Genomic DNA, 20258 nt, shown 5'->3' on the forward strand with positions numbered 1-20258 from the left:
TTTGTGGAGAGTGGGGGGCATTGTTTGAGGAGAGTCCCATTTGGGGAAGGTGGGGATGCACTTTGTTTGGGCACCTCTGCAGCCCTCACCTCCTCCACCTCAGCGTATAGGGCACTGTGGTCAGGCCCATTTATAAAACTGGTAAATATATTGGCAGAGTTTGTGTCCCCTCCAAAGGTCAATATTTGTGCAGAGTTTAATTTTAACTTAACAAGCAGTTGTTTGCAGAGGCTGCCCTGTGTTTGTGTGTGCGTGCACGTGTGTGTGCTTCCCCATCGATCGATGCCTGTGGGGAGGTGTGTGAGTGGCTTGTGTGTGTGCACTGACTCACTGGGGTGCACAGGGGGTTGGTGATGCTTCCTGGCCCCCGAGATGCTCCAGATACAGGGGCAGCACTATGTGGTCCAGAGGCACAAGGACCATGGTCTGTGGACGAGTCTATAAATGCAACCCACAAACCTCTCTGGGAGGTGACAGCGGGCAACATGTGCCCCGTGAGGCTCCGAACAGCAGCCGATGGGGACAGTGGCTTTCCCAGCCTGTTCTGACCTGTGCTCTGGGCTTGTTGCAGGCAGCTCTGTGGCCACACAGCCCCCCCCAGTCTTGCCCCTCCTGAACTCGTGTGGCTTTTGTGGCTCTCACCCATGTCCTGACAACATGGGTCTCCAAGCTGAGCACATCGTTCAGGATGGTTTCAGGGCTCTTCCAGTATCACTGCCCATGGGGTTTCATACCCCACATCCATCCTACCACCCTGCCGTATAAGGCAAACCTGCATTCCACATGCACCTGCAACATCTGACTGAGGCTAGTGGCTCATCTCTGAGAGGTCTAGAGCTGAAGTGCCCTCGTGGTGTCAGGGAAGAGTGGGGAGGTGCTGGCAGGGAAGAGTGGGGAGGTGCTGGCCTTGTCTGTGCCCAGGCACCTGAGGCTTCTGTTTCTGCTACTCCCAAAGGTCTTCTAGCTGAAACTTTACCCAGGGGCTGTACTTTACCCACATGTTCCCAGCTGGGCTTGGGGACAGGCTGTGCCACTGACCCACCTGATAGTGTCTCACTGCTTGGAATAGAGGCTGTGATTTCTCAGGTACTTGCAGTGTATATCAACAGCCTAGGGTGGGACAGGACAACAAGTTGGATCCAATACCTTCCCCCAGCCCATCTTGGCAACAGTACAGAATGTGTTGTCTGTGGGAAAATGGGAGAATAACAGTGGGCATAGCCCTGGCTGCAGTAATTTTTCCAGCACCTTAGAGGCAGAAAGTGGGGGATGCAGCTGAAGGAGAAACAGGAGGGCTGGGACAGAGCCTGCCATCCCTGCAGCACGGCTGCTGGGGCTCCGTGTTTTGCAGCCCGCCTTGTGGACGCTGAGGTTTGGTTTCCTTCTCTCTGCTCTTTTCCTCTTCCTCGCCAGGCCCCGGGGCTGCTGACTGACCTCAAAGGGAAAAGCGGGCTGTGAGGGACAGCAGCAGGGATGGGCAGGGGTAAACACGGGGCTGGGGCTGGCCAGGCAGTGGAAGATGGACGTGAAGTCATGCTGTGACGTCAGTCCTGTGGCTTTGGGGACAGCCGTGGTTAGGCTGCTCAAGGAGAGGCGGCTGTTTTCCTGCAGCTCTGCCGCTTGCTCCTGGTGCCCGTCTAACTTATAAACTTTAATGGCCAGTTTAAAAGGTTCCTGCCATGGGCACCCTCTCACCAGTTTTAGGTTTTTAATTTGGAAACTTTCCTCTCTGTGGTCAGGGAAGGAAGGACTTGGGTCCGCTCAGGGCCAGTCATCAGGACACGTGGGTGCCAAAGACACGGTCCAGAAGGACTCTGCTGTCGTCACTGGTGTCGGGACAGGGTTGGCCATGCATGGGGCAGACAGGCTGGAGGAGCCCCCTGGTCCCCTCCCGCTGCCCACATATTGATGGAATAAATATAGCTCTTCCTCGGCCTCTGGCTGGGGGAGCACTGGGAGCTGCCACCTGCTCCCAATCATCACAGTCCTACCCCCCGGGGTCACCATTGCTCTGGGATGTGTAAGCAGCATCCTCACCCTGCAGCCCTTGGGAGACACTGGGAGCCCCTGAACCTCTGCTTACAGGGGTGAGGAGACCTGGGGCTACAGCCACGTTTGCTCTTCCAGGTATTGGCAGAGCTGGGGTTAGACACACACCTGGGGTCAGGTGCAGAGCTGGGATTATACACAGTCATGCCTGGATGTGCTGCTTGGCAGGAGAAGAGGATGTGGAGTCAGCACTGTGGGAGACAGTGAGGGCATATCACTGCCGCTCTTCATCCTCTTCCTCGCTTCCCACCTTTCCCAAAGCTTTGTCAGCCCACAGGAGGTGTGTGTTAGCAGAATCACATTTCACTAGTGTAAGCTCAGCTCTCCTCTGCCTTCAGAGACTCAAGAAGCCCTTGCAAATGCCCAGAAATTGCTGGGTGCTGGGGCACAGGGCCAGAGCCTGATCCCTCCCATGCAACAAGGAAACCAGCGTACAAGCTTGAGGGGAGCCTCCCCACAGCCTTTCCACTCAGCCCTGGAGAGAGCACGGACATCTTCCCCCACCCCAGCTGCAGCCACCTGGAGTTACTAACAGTGTGGCTCCAAGGAGTGATCATGGCTTGGCTGGGTCTCTCCTTGTCACCAGACAGGTGTGACAGGGTTTGTCCATATGTTCCTGCTATACATGCTGGTTGTCTGAGGGTGCTGCATGTGGGCTGGTCCTTCCAGAGCAGAATGATGCATCCATGCTGTGAATCCCTGTGATGGGCTGGGTCAAAGCCCACCCTAGAGCATCTTAGCTATCAGGAGGGTCCAGGACTTTGCTGGGGGCCTGGGGAGCTGCATGGCAGACATGGCGGGCTTGGCAAAAGTCTGCACCCTAGGGGTTGAACTCCCCCAGGGTGGGCACCCAGAGCACTATAAATAGCACATGAAGCCAGAGGAGCAGAGGAGTGGCCCTGGTTTACCAGCACTTTCATACCATGTCTTTCAAGTGGTTCCCCTGCCTCTTCCCCATGAGCCAGTGGCACATCTGCACCCAGCTGGCTGCCTCCAGTGCCATGCCACGTGCGCTGTGGCCACTGGAACTGATGCCACGTGCCAGCCCTGGAGCAGACCTGCCTTTGCCAGCCCTGTAATTGATTCCTGTTCTCCTGAACGGGTGGAGGCTGCAGATGTGCAGCCTAGTAGGAGGCAGTGGGCTGCAGATACCACCTCCAGGGGCCAGCCTGGGCAGAGCGAGGAGCAGCCCAGTCCTTGCCTTGCTTCTGATGTCTACTTGGAGAGCCAGATGTTTGGAGAGGTTCTCCCCAGCCTCAGCTCCTGGAGCATTCAAGCGAACCCTGCTCCCCAACTTTGGCACTACTGGCAGAGCTGGGGTTCTTGGGGACCAAAGAAACAGCTCCCTGAATATCGCTGTATGTCTGCTGATGACAAGCTCATGTTTTGAGATGATGGCAGCTGATGGCAGTGCAGGGATGGGTTCTAGAGGTCCCCTATTATTCCTCTGAAGCTGCAGAAAGACCTGGCCGTGGTGATGGCAGGAGTTTAAATTGATGAGAATTTTGTAGCCTAGTGCCATATATGAGACAATATATTGGAACACACTATTGTGGATAAGGTTAAAGATAAACCAGTTTTAGGCTGGAAGGTTATGGTGGTCCAGGAGAGAGGGCCTGCAAGCAGGTCAGTTTTGATATGAGCACAGGGCAGCTGGAAGCAGGGACCCTTGGTACCTTGTTTTCCAGTGCTGCTGATGACAGATAGTGCTGCATGGAAGAAGATGCCTAGAAAAAAAGGGAGGAAAATGGTGAAGCTTTTAAAAAACCCTGTATTTAGCCAAAGGGGATGGTTTTGCTGTCTGGAGATTGTAAGGAGTGGGTGAGCCCTTCAGAGCAAGGCAAGCATGAATGGAGAGAGTAGTGTGATGAGTGGGCAGGGGGCTGGAAAAAGCAGTGGTTACCAGAGCTGAGGAGGTCTTTGCCCACAGGGGAGTGGTGAGGCTCAGAGCATCTCTCCCAGCACAGGCTGGGATCCCTGCCCTTGAAAGTGAGGAGCAACTCAGGCTACAGTGGCTGAAAGTGGCAGGACAGAGATGAAAGGGGCTGCAGCAGCAAGGGGTAATCTACTTGCCCGGGTAGAGGGGAACAGCATGGGGCAGTGTTGGAGCCACGTCTCCCAGCTCCCCCAGGTGGAGGACTGCAGCATGGGGCAGGGTCAGGGCCATGGCTCCCAGCTCTCCCAGCCCTCTGTGTCCCCCCTAGGCAGCACCACAGGGACCCTGTCCCTTTCTCCAAAGGCTGAGAGGGCGAAGGTGCCCTGACAGAGTGTTTTATTAGCGGCAGGTGCCTGAAATCCAACCGTGGTGGAGCAGTAATCCCTCCGCTCACCTGGAGATGAACCCATCTTGAGGGACATGGCTGTGCAGGGTCAGGCCCCACTGGTGCTGGGATTGCCCCAGCCGTAACCAGAATGTCTCCCTGGCAGCCTGATGGGCTGGTCCTGCCGTGGGCGACAGGCGCGTAATGCCTGATTTCACAGCACTGGCGTTTTCTGTTTGCTTGTGGCAATGATCTCTCCTGCCCTTCCAGCTCCAGCCCTGGCCATGTGTGGCAGCTCCCAGACCTGCTTTCAGAGATGGGGCAGGAGCATCTCTGCTCTTGCCCTGCAGCCAGCACTGGAGCTTTGCAAATGCCATGGCAGTGCCATGGCTGGGAACATGTCCCACACAGAAGAGGAGGAGGAAGGCAGAGACTCCGCCATCTCTCAGATGCTGAGGTGGTCCATGAGATGGGCATAGGTCCCTGGGCTGTCTGCAACAAACCAAGGGGATGTATGTGAGGGAGAGGAACAGGAGCGGTCCATACAGGAAGGGTCTCCTCTCTGCCATCCAGAGCCCTGCTCCCAAAGTGCTCTTTGCTGTGTCCACCTTTTTCCATCAAAGCCATGTCCGGAAGGAGGAGCTATAGGCCAGATGCTCCCCAGCAGCCCCCTGCCCTCAGTGCCTCCATGCTCAGAACTGGGAGTGGTTTGGTAGCAGATGAGCAGTGATGTCCTCTAGGATGGCTAGTGCAGCTAGTGCCAGGGGGAGGCGGACCAGGATCTGTGGCACCCTGGCAAACACCAGCCTTGGACTTGCAGGAGCACTGTATCTGCATCTCACTATTGCATGGTGCTGTGCCCAAGCTGAGGATACTCATCACCTTGTCATTGGGTGCACAGCCCTGACCAGCCTTCTCTGTCCCCACAGTCTTACCCTCTCCCGAAGTGCTGCTTTCTGCTCATCTCACTGGACCCTGGCTTTGTTGGCTGAGCTCATTTAGCTTTGACAAAGTTTATAGCACTGGAATGCAGAATGGCTGCTGGCCTCCCTCCAGCCTAAACATCCCCACCCCACAGTGCGACAGGCGCTGATAAGGGTGAGTGCTGCAGCGGGCAGGTATCTCGTGCCCAGCCCGTGACCTTACAGCCACACGACCTTGAAGGTTGTCATTTATCTCACGCGTGTGAGTGTGTATGCACATGAGCTGTCTCCCATCCCCAAGAAATGTTCTCCTCATCTCTGGTTTTCTCTCTGGGCCAAACCCACATGCACGTTGCCCGAAACCGACTCCGAACAGAGTCCTTTGATGAGCAGGGCTTAAATATATATTTGGCATTCCAGCGGCAGCATGCCGAGCCTGGCCAAGGGTGTGAAAGTGTTTGCTTGACAAACTCCGGGGGCTCTCGCCTCTCTGCTGGCTCTGGGGATTCACAGGAGAGAAATATCAAGGAATTTTTCACCTCTCTGTTTTGTTTTGTGCTTTTATTTTGTTTTCCTTCTGTGAGTGCATTTTTAGCTCTGGTGAAAAGTCCCTGATTGACAGTCACAGAGACTGAGTCCCCTCTCTTCACTGAGACAGAGACAGCAGCAGCAAACATCCCACCAGGCCCAGGAGAGAGAGGGAACAGCCCTGAGAGAATTGTATTGACCCCGGAGGGCTCCTATCTCCTCTCCACTGTCCCTGTCCCTTCTGTGAGCCCAGCACTGTCATGGATGGATTTGGGTACCAGCAGGATGGAGGTGCCCCACATCCTAGATGTCCCAGGCTGTGGTCTGCTCAGAGCTGGCCCTTCTGCAAAGATCCTCTCTCTGCTGAGGTCAAGGGTTTTCAGTTACAGGGTCCTTTGTCACCACTCAGCTGGCCCCAAAGAGCCCCAGCACCACACTGTGAAGGCATCTATGCCCATTGCTCCACCATGGATTTCCCAGCCAGTGTCCCCATGTGCCATGGCACCAGCTTCGGGTATGCACTGGCCCCCAGGCACCTTTGGGATTGCAAAGAGGTCTTGTCACCTTGCGCCTGTGTGGGGAGAGATGGAGCAAGAGGAGGAGCAGAAGAGTGTCTCCATGGTAAGTTTCAGATGGATGGGCTGGTTGCTTGCAGCCTCCTAAAACGATGCATGGGAGGTGCTGGGGGCATGAAGTCAAAACCACCCTTGATCTTCACTTGCCACTCAGCTCCTTCTGGGCAGGAGAGGCAGCTCTGTCACCAATTTGCATGTGATGCAGGATCCATGGAGGGGCTGGGATGTGCAGGGCAGCCTGGTGTGCAGAGCTGGGACCCTGGGCTTGGATGGGATCCCAAGAGTGTCTCCTGTATGGGGAGGAGGAGGAAGGGAGATCTCCTCCATGACTCCAGCTGCTGCATCCTGCACCTATGGGAAATGGGGAGGGGAAGCCCAGGGCAGTGGATTTGGTTTCAGAGCCCATGTCTGCAATGCCTGCCAGAGCAGAGTGAGAACTTGGCTGGCTCTTGGGGAGGGGGCTGAGGGGGCTGCGTTTGTGTGTTCTCAGCTGTCCCCAGCGTAATCCCTCATGAAAGAGAACTCCCTGCCCTGCTGCATCCCCACTGTCTGGTGGCAGCGCTGCCTGGCCCTAAATCACCTGCCAGTCCCAACCTGATGGATCACCATGGAAATGGGGGTGCTGCCCCCCAGATCAGCAGAGAGAAAGGGTCTGGAGTCTGAGGGGTAGGAGTACAGACTGGAGGCTGCAGAGCAGGGATTAGGATGCTGGTAGTCTACAGGAAGAAGCTCGATGCCCAGGGACAGCAGGGCAGAGGTTGGTACCATCTTGCAGAGAAAGATTGAGCTGCTGTGAATTGCAGATGGTGAGAAAGGGATAGAGAGAGAGATTGTGGAGCCAGGTTGGAGATCCTGGAGGGCCATGAGGCTGGGGGCAGGCTTTATTCCCGGGGCAAGGGCAGGCTTGGCTTGGGCTCCCCGAGGTTTCCTTCCTGGCCCACTGAAGAATCGCTGGCTTGTCTGAAGATTGCTGACGGATCATGGACCTGTGGATTTACTGGGCAGTGAGTCCCTTTCATGTGGCCGCTTGAAAACTCTCATGACATCACCAGGGGCTGCTCCTCCTGGAGACAAACCTAGTGCTTTTTAGGGTTTTGCCTTCCCCCTCGCCCCAGCCTGTGTGTTTTGGCCAGGGGGGACCTGGGGAACCATGTCCAAGAACAGCCGCTCTGGCAGGGAGATGGTGCACGGGGCTGGGGAGCAGGGAGAGGGCAGTGTGTCCCCCCCATACTGAATAAACATGGGCTGGCCAGGGCTGGAGGGGGCTTTTCCAGGCGGGACCACACCCCGGGGGGCTATTTTTTGCCATGAATGAAGGGGCTGTGTGCTCTCAGGGCTGGCTGGCCTCCTGCTGCTGCTGCTGTGCACGGAGAGCTCGCCTGACACTCAATCCTGGTGCCTGGCTGGGGACCAACATCTGCACTTACCACAGCTGGGCACTGCCTGTGGGACACCTGGGTACCTGGAACAGCTTGGCACTGTCTAGGGGGACACCTGGGCACCTGGTACAGCTGGGCACTGCCCACAGGGACACCAGCAGGCTGCCATGCTTGGGAAACACAGTCTGTCACAGAGCATGGGGAAGTGATGGTGACTCAGTGGCTGCGCCAGGGGCAGTGCCAGGGCTGCTGGGGCATGTTGGACCCAACCCTGCTGGGACCATGTGCCTGGGGACCCGCCTGAGGCAGCCTAGTGGTGAGCCCTGCTGCCCCCCTGCCCCACATAGAAATGCTTCCTGTTGCAGTTTCGGGTGATGATGGGGCAGCATCTCCAGGGACTGCCCTTCCAGCTGTACCCATGCTTGGGAGAAACTGCAAAGCCGCAAGGGTGGAGCAGCTGCCTCCTGCTCAACCTGGTCCTGAACGCACCCAGATTCTCCCCAAAGCCCCTAATCCCACCTGGCTCAGCCCCAGCTTCCGCTCTGGGCCTTGTTAGCTCAGCTAATCCCTTGTGTGCCAGGTTTAGGGATGCGCTGGGTGCAGCATCTCCATGGTTGTCAGGCACATATCCCTCTATCACCCCCAGATTTTGTTTCTCAAGGGGCCCGAGGGCTGCTTTGCCAACCTCCAGCCCTGACCCATACTCCTGCTGCCTTCCAAGCCCCAGTGCCCCGTAGGTCCCAGGGGTTAGCTGCATGTGTTTGTGTCCTTGAATGAGTGACCTATCCTTGCCGGGTGGAGACGAAGTGCTGGATCCCACCCCTCACTGTTCCTTATCGCCACACAGCATCCTTATGATTCACCAGGTGTGGCTCCCTTTCCGTCACCCCACTTTGCAGGAAGTTTCCTGGCCAGCCCCCCATGAGCTCTGTGCAATAATAACAAACTGGGATGAGCTGGCTGGCCTTCCTGAGCAACCCTACAATAACAGACCAGTGCAATGTGTCCAGCTTTCCTGGGCAGACAATAATAAACCCACATGAGCTGGCACACTTTGCGGAGGAACCCTACAATAATAAGCCTGGATGATGTGTCCATATTCACCAAGTCAGACTAAAATAACAAGGCAGTATGAGCCACCCAACTTCATCACAGATAAGAGGGGTCCTGAGCTGTCCCCCTGGGACAGGAGGCACACTTGGCCACCAGGTCTCCACATCTTCTTCTCTTGACCGTGGAGAAGACAGCCGGTGTTGGTGATGGGCTGGGTTGGTTGAGGTGATGCCCGTAGGTGCCATCAGCCTGTGACTCTGCCTTCCTGGAAGCCAGCGGCAAGTCCTCACTAGTCCTGGTATGCTGCAACCTGCTGCTCTTCAGGGCATCCTCCTTGTCCAGCTCCCTTGCCAAACTGGTACCCAGTGCCAGCTTCCCCAGAGGCTCTCCTGCTGTTGCTCCATGGGCTGCTGGACAGGAGGACAGGTGCCCATGGTCAGGCTGGATGTGGGGGTGACACCAGCAGCTACCACCAGATGCTGAGCAGCACCCGGGTGGGGAGGCAAGGCTAGTGCTGGATGCTACTATTTTCAGGGAGTTTGTTGGCACTTGGGCAGTGGGAGGGCTTGGTTGTCCATGGATTTGCTGGGCATTGTGGCAGGATGGCCTCTTTCCAAATGGCATGGAGGAGGGACTGTGCCCACTGGGGGCTGGAACCCCTCGCTCCCCATCAGCGCTCTGCCAAGCCCTAGGGCCTGGAAGGCTGGTCCTCACATGACTGGGGAGAAGATGCTGCAACCTCCTGCCCTACCTCTGCACTGCTGCTGACTCTCCTTTCCCTGAGATTTGTCCCTGGAAGTTGGATGCAGGAGCGGGCAGGGCAGGGTCAGGACCCCCCCAGCATCCCTTCATAGGGGGGACCAGCATCACACCAGCGTGGTGGCAGCACAATGCAGAGCCTCGCTGCCACCACGCCCCTCTGCTCAGTGTCTGCGAGAAAGGCTGTAACCCAAGCCACAAAAACAGCACAAGGAGAAAGAAAAGGGTATTGAGCGGCAGGGCTGCTGCGGTCACCGGCCAGCATAGACTGCTGGTTGTTAAGCGTGTGCCTCGCTTGCAAAGGCTGCCTTGATGAAGTGTGAGACAGCACTTACGGAGGGACGCGGGCAGGCATTCTCGCTCCATCTTCCTCTCACAGTGCCGGCCTTTATGTGCCTGACATTTGCTTGCTGGAAAGGCCCCTAAAATCAGGGGGAAAGGAAAACATTGCTTGCAGCAGGGCCAGAGCGGTGCTGGGAGGAGTGCTGTGCTGTGCCGTGCTGGGCTGTGCTGGGCTGGGTCGAGCTGGGATGCTCGCCTGTCCTGGCCTCACCACTCGCTCTTCCCCGGGGTGACCCCTTCACCTCTCAGCAGCTCTCCGGTTGCCTTCCCCTGCCGGCACCGCCACTTCCTGTCAGGTGTGCTCAGCCTGGCTGCCTGCCTGTGAAGTCCTGGCCATCCTGCCCGTGCCTGCTTCAAGGGCGGGCTGGCAGCACTGCCAGCTCTCTTAGCTGCTGCTGGTGCGTGTCCCCTGGGGCTGTATGGTAGGGCACAGTGATAGTGCAAGGTCAGAGCTGGTCCTTTAGCCACCTGCTACTGGGGTGCCCCAAGGACTGCTGAAGGCTGGGGTGAGTATGTGCAAGCACATCTAAGAGCTGGATGAGCTGGGAAAGGGCATCAGTAGTCAATGTAAGGCATCTCGGGGGGCCTGGAGGGAGCTTGGCCCCAGGAAGAGGGGTCATTGCCCCACCAGGGAGCTGGGGCAAGAGACTAGGCTTATGTGGCCTGCATCATCCCAGGGAGTTAAGTCCCACCTTTCTCTGCCCTTGATCCCAGCTGGAATGGAACAGTTCAACCCTCTCCATCTATTTTCCTGCAGACAGATTCTACTGGGATCTCTTGGTCCAGTGCTACTAGCAGAGGCTGGTTGAGCATCTCTCTGGATCCCAGAGTGGATCCCTCCCCAGCCTAACTGACACTGGCACAACCATGGGCAGAGATGCCCAGCACAGATCCAGCAAGCCATCCACAGATCCAGCATCCCCATTCCCAGGAGCATGCACAAAACTCATGGCAGGGGAGAGCGCCAAGGGCAGCCTGGCCACAAGGCACAGGAACACTCCAGTCATGGAGCTCTTCCCCTGCCCTCCATGGATTGACACAGCATCAGCAGACTTTGCCCATGCCAGTGTGATGGCAGCCATTCCCATTGCTGGAGAGCCGGTCTGCCATTCCTGGGCTGCCACTCCACCACACCGCTTCCATGGAGCCTGCTGGCGGGGGCGGCCTGGGGAAGCCATGCCCCCCCTTGGCCCACAGCACTTGGCTCCTGCCCCCGGCAGGAATTATTAAGTGTGCCTCTGAGGAGCATGTGCTGAGGCTGGCCACGGGAATGTGGGCAGATCTGACATACAAGCCACAGCAGCCAGGCTGTAATTTCCAAACAGGGCCCATTCGCTCTGTTTTCCAGTTAAAAATATATTAAAAAATAGGAATGTGGGATTTGTAGTGAAGAATGTTGGTAACCGCTTTGAACGTCTGGTGTGATAATGAAAGGGTCAGTCCCCAGCTTTGAGCATGACCAATTTAGACTCTGGTGCTTGGCACTAGTTTGGGGGCCCAGCACAGTCCAGCCTGCCTGCGAACCCATCCTGGGCCAGGGAAAGGTGATGCTTCTGTGTTGGTGGTGTGGTGCTGGGCTTGGTGATGTGCCCCTTCTGCTCATGCTGTAAAGAGGACATCCAAATTGCCATCTCTTATGGCCTCTTGAGAAGGGAGTCTGGGCAGGGGTGGGTGAAGGCAGCATGCTTTGGAGATAGATGCCATACCCTGCCCACCATTGCCTCTCCACACTGGGGTGCAGCCTCATAGCAGAGCCCTCTTGGGATGGGGGTCACTGAGTGAGGCTGCAGCCCAGTTCCCCCTGAGCTGCCCCTCCACACTGCAGGGCTGTCAGTGAGCACAGCTTGCTCCCAGCATGAGGTCAGGCACCTGCCCCCCTTCACCGGGCACCCCTCCTGGCTGGGCTAATCGCAGTTCAGGGTGTGCCTCCTGTGCCACTACCGCAGCCTTGAGTCCCTCCTGATACTGGGGCATCCCACTTGGCCTTGTGGCCAGGTAGTCATAACAGGCGGGACAAGCCATGCCAGCTCCTCAGGCATCGCTTCCCGGTGCCTGGCAAGCCCCGTGAGCAACCCGGACAGCACTCCCCCAGCTGCCAGCTCTCTGCCCGTGCTGCTCCCCAGACCTCAGGCGTCATGTTTATCCTGGAGATGGGTAATCAGGGAAAAACAAGTCACCAGAGGCCAAGCCTGATGTTGCAGCGGGGACAAGTTGTCTGCAGCAGGGTTCAGCTTCGGGATGTGCTGGAGCAGTGGAGCAAGGAGGAAGGAGAAAATCACAAGTAGCCAGGGCTTGTCCCCCATCCAGCCCCTTCCAGGGACACCTCGCTGTCCCTCTCAGCCTCCGGGGCCATCAGGTGGCCGGTGGCTGGCACAACACGCTCCGCTCCCTGCTGAGTCACAGCTCTGCAGGGAAACGCTTCCAGCTCTGGTTATAACCCATTTCCCTTCGGGGCTGTGAAGCGCAGCCTCCCCGTCCCGCCGCGGGCCGGCTCCGGCCGCCCCATGGCCCTGAGCCCGCGGGCTCCAGCCGCCGGGAAGGGCAGCGGCAGGAAGTGGCCGCTGACTCCCAAATTCCACCCTGGGCTTGCTGGAGCTAAGCCTTTCCCACGGGCGTGGGCAGCAGGTGCCCTGCACCTGCAGAGCCCTGTGCCATCCCAGATGCCCATCTCTCCCAGGGGTGCTAGGTACCCTTCTCTCAGTGCCTTCCCAGGGTGCCACTTCAGTGTGTGCATGGGTGCTGATCTTGGGGACACTGGGTGGCTGCAAGGATGGTTTGTCCCATCCCTTTGGGCAGCTGGGACTGAGCACTGAGTGAGCAGCTGCCCTGCTCAGATCCTTGCCTGAATGCTGTGCAGAGGAGCAGACTGAGCAGCCCTGGAGCTCGAGGCACATCCCAGGTGCCATCCTGGATGGGTTGGAGCAGAGGGGGATGGGCAGCACCCTACACCTGGATGCATAGCCTGCCCCATTGCCCTGGCATTCCCCAAGGACCCGTTGATGGCAGGGAGAGGGGGTGGGCACCAGAATAGTGGCATCCAGGACTGTCTGGCTCTGCAGGGGACTCTCCTGCCCTCCTGGGGCACTGACCCACACAACACTATCTAGTACACTTTGCTCACTTCACTGCCATTCCTGGCTTTCCTGGGAGCTGCTGTTTGCTTTTCTCTGAATTATGACTCCAGCTTGCGCCTTTGATCTGGGCTGTGTCGGCCACCCGTTGTCAGCCCCTCTCCTGCCTTTGAAGTGCAGTTGCCTTCCCAACCTCGGATGCTGCTTTTGCAATCTTGGGTGCAACCCTGGCCCCATGGGGTGAGACACCAAGGGCAAGAGCATCCCCAGGGTGTCTGAGGTGCTCAGCATCCCTCCTCCTCCCTGAGACCTTGTGATGGGCCATCACAGCTCATGGCTTGGAGGCTGGGCAGTAAGGCACTGAGAGGTATGCTTGCCCAGTGGCAAGCAACCCTAGGGATGCTGACAGGTTGCTGGGACCAGAGTATCACTCCCTCCTGTGGCAGTGGGCAGGGACACAGGAGGTGACCTGTGTTTGCCTGGCCAGTGCCATGCATATCCTGCAGCTAAGGGGCCTTTCGTGCCCACAACTGCAGCAGAAGGGATGAGACCTGCATGGAAGGTGTCTTTCTGGGCACCAGCCAACTCATCCTGGCATCAGCCCTGTCCTCCCACCTGTCTGGCAGAGAGCAGCCGGAGGAGGGCTCAGCTTACCCAGTCTGCCACTGGGAAGCTGGGATCAGGCTTTGGACTTTGGCCTTGAGTGGGTCTGAGTGTCCCCATCCCCTCCCCACTCCTCTGGCCCAGAGAGGATCCTGTCTTATCTGTTACACTTTGTTCTCCTGCTGTCTGGGTGTGGAGCAGGGCAGAGATTAGTGTGCAGACCTTTGACACACACACACATACACAGCCACACAACCAGCCACGCGTGCATCCCCAGCCACGCTCATCTGCACACCACTGCACATACAGTCCCCATGCACGTCAGCATGCTCACACTTACCCGCACGTGTATGCCCACACTGTGCTCCACACACCCCCCACAGCCACCCCCTCCAGGGCACACACGCATTTCCCCATCCTTGTACATGTTTGTTTGCTCTCTGTGAGCTGTGTTATGTTCCCACTGGAGTGTGGCGCTTTCCCGGCCTGCCAGCTAAGGTCTGCCATGTGCATCGGCATGGCCCAGTGGGTAAAGGTGGCATCAGGCAGGCAGGGGGTGCAGGCAGGAGGAGAGGGGCTTCCCTATGTCAAGCCTGGAGGGAATAAAAATGTTTGCAGGAAGGTGGGAGCTGTTCTGGCAGACTGGGAGCAAACCTGGGCACCCCTCGTCCAACTTATTACATTGCCCTCACTTGCCATGGGGCTGCTGGAGATGTCTTATGCTGCACACATAGACATGCTGAAGGCTGTGGTGGCAGGCTGGGGCTCCCTGTTCCCACCTCTTGCTGAATTCCTGCCCCTGCCCAAGGCTTACTGTCCATGTCTGCAAGCTGCAGCCCCTGCTGCTCCAGCCAGGGAAGTCAGAGCACTTCCAGTGTGATCTTATCTCTGGCATTTCATGAAAGAGTCTGCAGTCTACCTCTAAATGGGAAGGCAGCCTACTGGTCAGAGCAGGTGTGCAGGTGTGTGCACGAACGTGTGTGTGCATGTGTGTGTGCACAACTAGGGAGCAGCCACATCCTATCCAGTGCCAGAGCTGGCTGTTCCTGCAAGCTGTGCTGCAGTCCCTGGGGTGAAACAAATGGAGCCTGACAGGCAGAGGGAGGCACAGCCTCTTCTTTGCCCCCCCAGCAGCACCGCGGCAGGGTGACCTGGCAGGTGATTTCCTGGCAGGGTGATGGTGCCTCTGCTCTCTCCTGCAGAGGCTGCCCCAGATCTTTGGTGCGGGAGAAGGGCAGGCGTTTGCCTCTGCTCTGCAGCAGCTCTACACGGCAGTGATGCAGCAGGAGGCCAAGCAGGCTCAGAAACGGCAGTGCTCAGGTGAGGAGCTCTTTGGCTGTGGGATGGGGAGTACATGAAGCAGTTGTCCCCCATACAGCTGAGCCCCATATCTCAGGGAAGGGGAGCGTGGCCTCAGGTGCAGCTCCCCCCATGCAACAGTCTCTCCTTTTGCTTTTCCCCCATGCAACCATAATTCCTGGAGTGGGTATCAGCAATGCCCCATGCTCCCTCATCTCAATCCAAAATTGCATCTTTTTCTACTGGTACCAGAGGACGATGCAGACCTGGTGTCCACTGCAGAAATCACAAGGGACCCCCATTCACCCCCTCCATCCCAGGAGGATGAAACAACATCTTACAGAGAGAGAACCACGGTAAGTGCAGCTCTAGAAACAGCCTCTCTGTACCAATGGCAGATGGGGCCCGCACATCCTTTCCCACCTCACATCCAAGCCCTGTGCCCCTTCAGGATGGCCCGGGGGTCTCAGCTTGGTTCTTAGCCCATCCTACCCCATGTGCCCTGACTGGGGAGCGTGTGATTGCACACGTGTGTGTGGTTTGCACTCCCACAACAGGGATGACAGGTGTGTCACTGCTTGCACACATGCACCCATCCTGCATGACCCCTGACATTGCCTTCTGAGGGGGCACTGACTCTACCTTCTCTTTGCTTGCAGCCAGCCTGCTCCCCAGCTCAGAAGCCTCGGCTGCCTGCAGCCAAGGCCAAGCCAAAGAAGGCAAAGGGGCTCTTCAGCTGAAAGGTTTCTGCCACCCCTCCCTGGTGGTCTCTGCTCCCCCCAGCATCCGAGAAAGGGAGTGCACGGCACCCATGCATCCTCTACCTCTTCTCCTGCATCTCCTGATGAACCCTGTGCAAGGTCATGGTCCCCTCCCAAGGTACCTCCAGCTGAGGAGATGGAACTCCTTTCTTCAAGAGTGCCTCTGAAAACAGCTTTTCTTCCCTGGTGCAGAGCTTGCCCAGGCTTCTTCTCATGGCAAAGCCAGTGCTGGACCTTGGGGAAGTGGGAGGGATGCTGCCAGTGGGTGTGGGACAGCCAGGGCTCTGGCAGAGCTGTAGGATTTGACTGCTGTCATGTGGGTTTTGAATAAAGGGCTGTGTCTGGCTGTGTCCCTCTCCTGCTCTGTCTCACCAGGCTATAGTGTCCAGGAAGGAGTGCAACCCCTAGTGCTGCTGGGTCCTCCTCAGTCTGGTCCTGCTGTCCCAGGGGCTTGCAGCAGCTCTGGACAGAGAGGAGGTGGCAGCAGCTCATTGCTGTGGCGTGTGACGGCAGCTCCCAGACCATGCTGTGCCTCGCCCTGAGCAGCAGTATGTGGATTGGGGCGTGCACAAGAGGACACTCAGATCATGGGGGCACAGTATGCTGAGAGGGCTGGAGCCCATGTTCTCCTTGTCCTACACCATGTGCTGGTGCCTGGAGACAAGTGAAGCCCTTGCAGCAGCAGGCTGGCAAAGGCAGCAGACACCTCCACCATGGTTACTGGGCAGATGATATGGGCCTCCAAAGAGCAGGAGACAACCAAAACACTAACACACTGAATGCTTCCAGGCCTGGGGGAACAGCTCTGGAGCAAATTACAGATGCTCCCTGGACACAAAGCACCACCTCTGCCCCTTCACAGCCAACCCATCCATCCATCCATCCATCCATTAACTCCTGCTCTCTTCTTCTTCTAGCCCTTGTGTCCACATGCTTCCTTTGGGACTGGGACCTCATTCCTGTGCCCAAGTTAGGTTCTAAAACAGCAGGCAGAAAGCCAGGCAACAGGCAGGTTGCAGCCCGTGGTGCTGCTCTCCTGGGGCAGGGACCTGTGCCCCCAGCTGCCCTGCTCCCTGGGGCTGGGCCAGCTGCAGTCATGCTGCCTGCTCTCCTGGTCAGCAAGGGGGAAACAAAAACATCCGGAGCAGCCCCTGTGTCTTATGGAAGGGGAATGAAAGGGCCTTTGCTGGACCACAGCCAATCAGCCACAGAGCAAGTGCAAATGGTTGCTTTTTATATTTCCTCTCTAAGGGAGCAGCATGCAGGGCAGAGTGGGTGGTGAGGAGAAGATATGGGATGGGGAGCTTGTACCAACAGCCGTAACTACATATCCTGCATTCTCCCATCTGCAAGCATCTTACCTTGGCAGCTTTAGGTCTGCCTCCTGGGCACTTTTCCTCAGGGAGAGTCCTGCTACTAGCTGAGGGGGTATGAGTGGGGCAGCAGGAGCTTAACTGCTCTCTGTTTCATGTCTGCTGTCACCAAGTTGTCCCCTGGTGCAACCTCTGATCCATTCATGTGGGCTCTGTCTCCTGGCCCAGGAGCTGCTCTGTTGCAAACCAGGTCCCTCGAGTCCCCGCTGGTTCTGGGATTCATGCTGTTCCCCCATGCATGCCGGCACATTCAGGAGGAGGATTTATTACCCCAGTAAGGGCATCTGGCTTGTCTGTCCTCTTTGGGCCTGAGGAGACATCATGGGAAGGGGCAGAGGGGACACATTCCCAACCCGGCTGTGCCAGTGACTGGTGGACTCTATAGAGGGGGAGCAGGTGGTGCAAACCATCACCTGCACCCCTGGGTCATCCCAGATACCAGCTGCACCCAGACTGTGTCTCTGCTTCTCCCTGGGGTGCTCAACTCAGGGGAGCCAGTGCCAGGGATGCTTCAGGAATGTTGCTCATGAGCCCTGTTCTGCTGCACAGTAAGTCTCTGTGGAGTGTCCTGCAGTCTGTGCTCATGGATGGCTGAGCACCCCAGTGGGCATCAGGTGGGGGTAAAGACCTGCTGCAGGGACAGATCCTGTTCCTTTTACCCTGCTCCCAAGGCAAGGGAAGGTGGGGATGGAGGAGAATGAATGGGGGATAAATAAAAACAGGAGATTGAAGATAGCAGGAAAAAGAGCTTTGCCAATGCCCCCCAGAGAACCACAGGGACCCTGGCCCCCAAGACTCCAGCATGGGGCCACTGGTGCCTCCCTGGCCCAGGTTGTCGCCAGCTCTGGGGAATGCCACTACTCATTGTCCCATCCTGTCCCGCTGGGGTCTCCTTCCCTGTCCCCAGCCCCTCCTCCCTGGAGCCGGCTGGATTTGAGCTCCCGACACACATTAAAGGCCACAAGTTCGGCCTTGGCCTCCATAAATTTGATTCCATAAATATTAGTTTTCGCAGGGTTTAATGAAGCCGTTATGCCGGGCACGGCCCAGCACCCCGACCCGTGCCCTTAATAAGGGCTCTGTGGCCTCGATTAAAGGGACCTTTCAATCGCTGTCAAGTATTTTTAGAAAAGGAAAAGAAAAAAAAAGGGAGAGAGAGAGGGAGAGAGAGAGGGAGAGAGAGAGAGAGAGAGAAGAAGACGACCAAGGCAGCAAATAGGGAGAGGAAAATCTCAAACCCATCCAGTGCAAAAATAGAGAAATAGCACCACCTAGACTGCTTGGCCCTGCTCCGCCACCCGTTCCTCCTGCGCAGTGCCCAGCTCCGGGCAGCCCTGGGAGCCCAGCAAGGGGTATGTGGGATGCTACACTCCTGCTTGGGGCAGGGACAGTGGGATGCAGTGCTGAAGAAAGCTGAGGTGCAGAGGAAAGAGCAACTGGTGCACAGTTGGAATGCAGGCAGAAGCAGCGTGTGATGGCCAGGCATCTCAGTGGTGCCTGAGAGTGGCTGAGTGTTGTGGGAGATGCTGTGCAATGCAGGGATGGATGTTGCATCTCTCCCCACCTCCACTAGAAGGTAATTCCTCCCTGTGACCTAGTGCTGCAGCAGCAAGTGTCCCTTCCCACTAGTTGCCTGAGCAGAAATCCCACTCCCCAAGCAAAATTCTCTCTTTACCCACTGGTTATCTGCCCCTGTTCCAGCCTGCAGCCACCTGCCCACCCATCCAGCTCTGGCTGCTCTGTCATGCCTGGGGCACCTATCCCGAGTGGCCCCATGTGCCAGTGGGCTTTGCCTGTCAGGGACACTGACTGACATTGGGAATGCTCCATGGAGAGATGATGAACTCTGCACCCTGCAACAGGGCACTGTCACTGCTTGGCCAGAACCAATGCAGGATGCCGGGGCCCCTGCATGGGTAGGAGTTGCTGGCAAACTCAACTCCCAGTCTTTCACCCTGGATCTCCATGGGATATAAATGCTGTTACCAGCAAGGGCAGGGCTAGGCTGCTTGCTGTGAGCTTGGATCTGCTGGGAGGGGGACAGAGGTGTGTGATATGCATGCTGCATGCTGGCAGGCTGCAGAGGTTATTTGGAGGTCTGGGTTTGTGTCATTGGCAACCCAATGAGGAACTTGCCCCTGGGAAGTGCCCCAGCCCCCAGATGCAGCACTATCCCAGATGATCCTGCTCCACAGTCCCTGGTGATGAGCAAAGTGAGAAGCTGAGCTTATTCCTTTCGCTGGAAGTACAAACAACTCTGGAGGATCCTGTGGACCTAGTCCAGGGTCCACAGGGTCTGATTTTCCTGTGCCAGTGATGCACAGAGAGTTGTGTCCCTTCTGCAGCCCTTAGAAGCCAAAGGCAGGGATGGAGAAAGGTGCTCTGGCATGTCTCCTCTGCTCTTTCTGCTAATGCCATTAGGATGCTCTACTGAAAGGATCAGCTGAAGAGATGTAGAAGTGGGGTGGCCTGAGGCTGCTGGCCAGACACTCTTGCTCCATCATGTGCAGGAGCAGTGGGACATCTGCACCCCACCATCCTGCACAGTGGCAGGAATTCACAGAGGCTCTGGGCACTGGTTTTGGGTACCTAGTATGAAAACCAGTATGAAAACCGGCTGGAATGTGGCTACTGATTATGAAAACCTGATGGAGACACCTCTGGACAGCTGCACTTTGCTGCAGCTCCTGCAGAGGAAATGGTCTACTGGGGCCACTGGACAGCAGCATCCCAAGCCTGTGGGTGCTGCTGGATCCCCAGCCTGCATCCCTCTTGCCCAAGTTGATTGGTCCTGCTAAGATGAGCAAAGCCCTGGAGCCGGAGCTGGATGTCTGGCTGGGCTACTCTAGCCTGATCACTGCATATCCCTATGAGTGACCTGTGCCCTGTGCCCCCTGAAGAGCTGGCGAGGGGACATCTCTGAGACAGTTGTGTGCACGGGGGCATCCCAAGGCACTGCTTCACCTGGGAAGATCCTAGAGAGCCAGAAGGGGTGCAAGCAGAGCTGTGCAGGACCCCTCCCCGGCATGCAGCTGGGGGAGAACCGGGGGGGCCCTGCAAACCCTCGCTCCTGAAATCAGGGTGTTATATTTACTTTCCCCTTTTGGCAGCTAGAAGGGGAAGCCCATCCCAGCCCCTCATTGTTGTCTCAGCGAGTTAATCAGATGCCATAATCCTGTTGTGGAAATATCGGGCCTCCCTGGAAACAATGGGGAGCGAGAATATTGTGGTTAAATTTCAACCAGCTGCCTCCCTGCTCTGTTTGATCCCCGCCCGCAGGCC

The 20258-nt window shown here is 57.1% G+C and overlaps 1 protein-coding gene across 5 annotated transcripts in view; it reads left to right on the forward strand.

Annotated features, from left to right (window-relative positions):
• The window catches only part of NHEJ1 (non-homologous end joining factor 1), a 45094-nt gene extending 29145 nt beyond the window's left edge, over nucleotides 1-15949 (forward strand). For 2 of the 5 annotated variants that reach the window (XM_064661155.1, XM_064661153.1), the window contains 2 exons: nucleotides 14746-14863; nucleotides 15502-15949. In XM_064661155.1, the coding sequence (XP_064517225.1) occupies nucleotides 14746-14863; nucleotides 15502-15770 (387 nt within the window). In that variant the 3' untranslated portion in view covers nucleotides 15771-15949. Of the gene's footprint in view, nucleotides 1-14745; nucleotides 14864-15094; nucleotides 15199-15501 lie in introns of all 5 variants that reach the window. The other 3 variants (XM_064661151.1, XM_064661152.1, XM_064661154.1) reach the window with 2 other exon arrangements.
• The last annotated feature ends 4309 nt before the right edge of the window (nucleotides 15950-20258 follow it).

This window comes from Pseudopipra pipra, chromosome 7, assembly GCF_036250125.1.
Source record: "Pseudopipra pipra isolate bDixPip1 chromosome 7, bDixPip1.hap1, whole genome shotgun sequence".
In the NCBI taxonomy this organism is placed as follows: domain Eukaryota; kingdom Metazoa; phylum Chordata; class Aves; order Passeriformes; family Pipridae; genus Pseudopipra; species Pseudopipra pipra.